The 6153-nt window shown below is 54.2% G+C and overlaps 1 protein-coding gene across 2 annotated transcripts; it reads right to left on the bottom strand.

Annotated features, from left to right (window-relative positions):
- Window positions 1-2163: 2163 nt before the first annotated feature.
- LOC144934424 (uncharacterized) lies at window positions 2164-5848 on the bottom strand. Of its 2 annotated transcripts, XM_078860162.1 has the most exons (3): window positions 4710-5848; window positions 3825-3864; window positions 2164-3112 (listed from the first exon to the last, which is right to left on the bottom strand). In XM_078860162.1, exon 1 carries the CDS (start codon window positions 5401-5403, stop codon window positions 4714-4716), a length of 690 nt encoding a protein of 229 aa, XP_078716288.1. In that variant the 5' UTR covers window positions 5404-5848; the 3' UTR covers window positions 2164-3112; window positions 3825-3864; window positions 4710-4713. The 2 variants fall into 2 exon arrangements, with proteins under 2 accessions (XP_078716288.1, XP_078716289.1); XM_078860163.1 differs by lacking the exon at window positions 3825-3864.
- Between the last annotated feature and the right edge of the window lie 305 nt (window positions 5849-6153).

Here is a 6153-nt window from a genome sequence, read left to right as displayed (position 1 = left end):
TCGCAGTCCCGACGACACCCAGACCCCCCCCCCCAACGATGACCCTCGTCCAGATGCCAACCCAACAGGCCGTGGCACCCAGCCCAATATGTTGTTGCTGAGAGAACAATAAAGCGGGAATTGTGTCACGTGACAACAAGCAAGATTCACTTGATGCAGCAATTTTGCTGTGACGGTTTCACCTTAAGACGGAAGCTTGTGTTGCCTCTGAAACGTCGTGATTTAATTTATTTGTTTTCTTTTAAACTACGTGACTTTACCGAAAAAAACAACGAGTATGAATCCTTGCAGTCACGAAAGCTTCAAATCTAGAATAAGATGCAAAAGGTTGCCGAATTGAATCGTGTTTTCGGCTTGTGAACGATTTATTAAGTGAAGGGACTGATTATAATTATTTTAGTGATTTTAGAATGGTTATTTTTTTTATATATAGCGAAAAGGGTCTGAGTTCAATTGGTAGCTCTTGATCTTCCGGGGACCAGAAAACCTTTGCTTCGTTTTGCTTTCGACTGAGCGCCACCACCGCTGCCGTCGCGACTCGGGCCGGCTTCGTGGCTCCCCAGAATCCGACTGTCGGCGGTTTAGTAAAAAAAAGGGTTTTGCACAAAAACCAGCTCATATGACCTATCGTATGAAAAAAAAACCCCAATCTAGATCTGAAGTTTTCGCGACTGCAGGGATCCATACTCTTTGGTTCTTTCGGTAAAAGTCACGTAGGTAGAAAACTAATAGATTACGACGTTTCGATCGCAACACAAGCAATCATCATCAGGTGGGACAACCACGGCAAGAAACGACTGCATTCTTTGGGGAATCGTTACATATACAGTACATGTTGTATGTGTATAAAATAAATTAAATCACTATTTTTTACCTACGTGACTTTACCGAAAAAAAACCCAAGGCTAGTGTCACTCAGAGGTCCGCAGAGATTGGGCTCGCGAACCCTATTTGCTGTACTGCCCACATACACCGCGCCACTGCTACTACTGCTGCTGCTGCGTGGATGGGTCCGCGTGGCGAGGTCGCACGCCGCGTATTTACTGACACATGGCATCGGGCGGCAGCGAAGAGAGATGATAAAACACAATTTCAAAGGGTCTCATCTCTCTCGCTGACACGACGCGTGATCTTAAAAGGCAAACATCTGCCCGTGGACGCCACGAGGTTTGTGCTGATGCACGACGGTCTACGCCACCCTGCGTATACGCATAGAGACACAGCTCCCCCGCATAGCCTTAACAGACTGTTGGGGCAAGTGCTGTGAGCGATTACCTACGAAGGCCGGCACGGCACACGAGGGGGTGGGTGGCCAGCACCACGCCCGGCCGCCTTTTGTCTCGCGAGAAGCGATGTTTGCACACAGCACCAGGTACTCGTTTGAGGCTGAGTCGACCTAGGGGATACCTAGGACTAGATTATCGTCACCGGTGTTCGGCCTTGAGCGAGAATTAAACTCGGGTCGGGCTCGTAGCGCAGCGCGGTAAGCGCTGCGCTATCGCTCACCGCACACACACATATATATACACACACACATATACACACACACACACATATACACACATATACACACATATACACACACATATACACACATATACACACATACACACACACATACACACACATACACACACATATACACACACATACACACATATACACACATATACACACACATATACACACACACACGTTAGAATCCTCGCATAGCTCTGAACAGATTGTTGGCGCAAGTGCCGTTAGCGAGCACCGAACGCACTGCTGATGATTGCACGCCGCACCAGGTACTAAACTAAGGCTGAGTCGACTTAGGGGAGGCCCGGGACAAGTTACACTCACTTGACACTGATGTTAGTCTTGGCTGGAAATCGAACTCAGGTGGGTTTGGTTTGCAGCGCAATACGCTGAACCAGTATTCACCACTCCCAAAATACGCGCGCACACACAACAGACAGTACGTAATGCAGTTGACAATACGTGCGAGTACACAGCACATGCTCAGTGAAATGTAGATGTATATATATATTTGTATGTAAACATAGGCTTGACCAAGAATGCGTAATACAACAACGATGACAAACAAATAACGACGACAATAATAACACTGAAAAAAATACCCCAACACATTCATTTGCAATTTCGTACTCGAGAGGATTTAACTTGTTTTGTTTTTGTTGTTGTTGTTGTTGTTAAATATCCCACAAATATTGAACGCTTGGTACCACTGGGCAAGACGATTAGCACGAACGGGATCGAGAGAGAGAGAGGGCACCCGGCAGTCGCGACTCAGAGACTCTGGGTTCTTCTGCAGAGCACCCCATGTGAGCCGGGATCACTGCGAGCCGGAATTAGACAGCAGAGCAGACGAGAGACAGAGTTTGGGTTCCAAGCCCAGAGCTTCCCTCCCCAATAAATTACAACGCGTACAGCAGGCGTGAGATAGCGCGCACACACACACACATTATACATATATATACTTTGCTTGGTCTAGTTCGTATTTAAGCTTACAGGTAACAAAGGAGTGAAGAGAACAATACGGATTTACTAAAATATATAGACATTTCTCAGATATTCGGTTGAACATAAGATGTGTTTAAATCGGACTCATTCGCATGACCACGAGACTGGTTCCTTGTGTTGGCCGAGCATCCTCCGTACCTCACCCGAGTTTACATAAATACGCGACGCGTTTGCTCGACAGAGTTTTTGTTGGTTTGTTTGTTTCCGCTCTGAACAAAAAAATCATCAAATGTTTCTTGTTTTGTTTCCAGTGAACGGCGGGGGTTGGTTGGTTGGGGGGGGGGGGTTCTCAGTTCGTCCACTCCACACCTTGGCCGCGACTAGCTCCGTCGATCTGGAATTCCGCGGTTCCAGAGTCCGTTGCGAGTTCACGCGCAAACCGCGGGTCAGCAGCCGGGCCCGAGAGGTGGGGGGCGGGGGGGGTGTGCGTTCACGCGCAGCAGCGGCGAGTGCGAGGAGGGTGAGTTCACGCGAGCCATTGAAAGCGAGGTCTCAGTTCGTCCTCTCTCCCTCTCCTCCACACGTGGCCGCGACTCAATCCCTCGGGGTTCCCACGAACCAGAGAGCTCCACTCCTCCACGCGGGGCGGCTGCGGAGCAGAGAGAAGCGCCGAGTCAAGGACCGCGCACATCCAGCGAAGGCCCAAATCGCGAGTGCGCTGCGAGAGATGGCGCGGTTATTCACTCGGAAACTCCACGTTTAAAACAATCACTGGCCGTTGTTGTTGTTGTTGTTATCGCTGTTGTTGGTGATGGTGGTTTATTGTTGCGGGGGGGGGGACCCCAGAACAAACCATGCACCACCAAACACTGGATATTTCCAAAGGAACCTCTCGGGTTTTACGCATTTATCCAAAACGACTACGTGGCGCGCGTCGCACCGCGCTGCTGCTGCTGCGCCGCGCTGCTGGTCGTGATTGGGGCCCCACGGCACTCGTGGAGGGGGCTGCTCTTGTCGACAACAGCCCGGCACCATTTGCTAAACGAACCACGCTCTGCTGATGAACACAGATAAGTCGAACCCGAGCGAGGTTATTTTTATCGTGCCTTGTTTAAACAAACGCTGTTGAAAATCACTGGTCCCGGAATGCCTTTAAGAGGCGTGATTTCTAAACGTAAACGTCATTTACCCAGGCGGCGAAGCAGACTTCTCGTCTGTTTATTTATTTATTACCTAAAACATGAGTGTGCAGGACCACGTGTTAAATGAGCTGTCGGAAAAGATGGGGGAGGGGGGGGGGCAGACGAAAGCAAAAAGCCCAGGGCTCAATGGAACAAGCGGTGGGAGCCGGAGCCTCTTGCCGTGCGGTTGTTTGGCTTCGTGGCTGTGGTCTGGCCAGGGCTGTGGAAACACAAATAAGCGGCCCCGAAAGAAACTTTATTCTCCCGCTCCACTTAGAACCTCCGCGCAAAGATTCCTGGCCAATAATTCTGCCCGAGTATTATTATTCATATTCTTTTTCTTCTTGTAACCATCATCTCACTTTACTTGACTGAGTAACCCGTTCCTCTCTGTCATACTCCCTAGGGCACGTCAGTTGTCCATCGGCTGCGGGGACTGCGGATGAGACGGGAAGTTGCGCAGGTGGCCGATGCGCGTCTCGGTCGAGTAAATGTCGAGACGGCGAGAGGCTCCCAACTCACGGAGTCATCTCGTGGTGCGCCGACCACTCGTCGAAGCGGAGTCAATTATAGAGCGTGTGAGAGACAGAATTAAGTGTCCGGGTGTGGTAGCCGATGCCTTTAACAGCGAGTTGTCAATTACACCTCGCCCCCACCACTCCACCCCATGCGCAGCAAAGCGCCCCTCGCGAGGAGACGAGTGGGCGCGCGTACTCACCACAGTCCTTTGCATACACGTGAAAACGTGTGTGTGAACACACGTGTTCACGTATGTGTGTGAACACGTGTGTGTGAACGTGTGTGTGTGTGAACACGTGAACACGTGTTCACGTGTGTGTGTGTGAACACGTGAACACGTATGTGTGAACGTGTGTGTGTGTGAACACGTGAACACGTGTGTGTGTGTTGACCTGCGCGCGTGCATGCGTGCTCGCATGTGTGTACACACTCGTGTGCAAAGGGTACGCGGACACAGCGGCGGCGGCGGCTGTTGCCGCTGCGCGTTCGTCTCGTGCCCCACGCGCGCGTGTGCCCGTCGTGCGCTTGCGCGCGCGAGTTCTGTACCGTGTCAATGCGATGCGGAGAGCGACCAGGCGCCTTCCATGCGCCACACGGAGAAGGCGTAGCTCAGCCGCTCCTGCGCCACGTAGCTGCACGCGGCGCTGAGCCTGGCGTCGGCGCCTCCGCCTCCTCCGCCTCCTCCTCCTCCGCCTCCTCCTCCGTTGCCGCCTTCGTCGTCGCTCTGCAGCACCTGGTAGAGGAAGTCGATGTAGCGCGTCGCCAGCTTCAGCGTCTGGATCTTGCTCAGTTTGTCCGAGGGCAGCGTCGGGATGATTTGGCGCAGGGACGAGAACGCCTCGTTCAGGGACTGCGTGCGCTGCCGCTCGCGCACGTTCGCGATGAAGCGCTGCTGCTGCATCTCCTCGCCCGACAAGGGGCTGCCCTCGCTGCCCGCAGCAGCTCCGCCACCCGCGCCGCTCACCACTCCGCCACCGCAACCCGCTCCTCCCGAGACGCTCATGCCACCGCCGCCACCGCCACCACCGCCGCCGCCACCGCCACCACCTCCTCCTCCTCGCTTGCCTCGCTTCCCGCCGCCCGCACCGCCCTCGGCGATGTTCGCGCGTCGCTTGCGGGATCCCCGCCTGCTCGCCGGCCTCTCCCCGGGGTCCTCCTCGCTGGGGAGAGGGCTCGAGAGCGGCGAGAGCGGAGAGCTGGCCGGCGACTCCATCACGAGCCTCACGTCTCTCACCTCCATGGGTTGCGCTGCGCTGCTACCGCGCGATCCGTTGGGGCTTGAGAGGCCACGCGCGGGTCTCACGCTCTCCCCGAACTCTTCCCAAGACGTCGAATCCGTCGCTCTTCTTTGTCTCTCTCTCTCGTCTCGCTGTCCCCCCCACCCCTATCTCTCTCTCCCTCTCGCTCGCTCTATCTGGTTCCCTTACCGACGTCACACGGCAAAGCGCCGTGCTCCGGCCCCCGGTCTCTCCGTTGTGGAACTCGAGTCGCTGTGGAACTCGATTTGTTGTGGAACTCGAGTCGCTCTGGAACTTGAGTCGTTGTTGAACTCGAGTTGTTGTGGACCACGAATCGCTCTGGAACTCGAGTCGCTGTGGAACTCGAGTCGCTGTGGAACTCGAGTCGCGAATTCCCGCCGGGGTCGCGCTCACGCGCGCGCAACGGCGATTGAGGCGTCGCTCCGAATCCTGAGCGGAGTCGGAGGAGCGCGCACGAGGGGAGGAATTTATACAGTGACTCGGTGCCCCCGCCTCCCCCCTCCATCGCCCCCGCACTGCACTGCTCATTGGGCCCTCTTGTTTTTAGATCATTTGCATATCCCTTGGTATCCCTAATAATGAACGGTGGGCGTACGAGTTGCGTGCGTGCGTGCGTTACGAGTGCGGCGCGCTGGGCTATGCGCACGCCTGCGTGCGGGTTAGCAGGACAGCGATCACATCTGTCTAGAGAATAGTAAAAATAAACGCGGTTTACACTCGGGGGCGGCAGG

Source organism: Lampetra fluviatilis, chromosome 10 (genome assembly GCF_964198595.1).
Source record: "Lampetra fluviatilis chromosome 10, kcLamFluv1.1, whole genome shotgun sequence".
Lineage (NCBI taxonomy): Eukaryota > Metazoa > Chordata > Hyperoartia > Petromyzontiformes > Petromyzontidae > Lampetra > Lampetra fluviatilis.
This window is presented reverse-complemented; position numbering and strand designations above follow the sequence as displayed.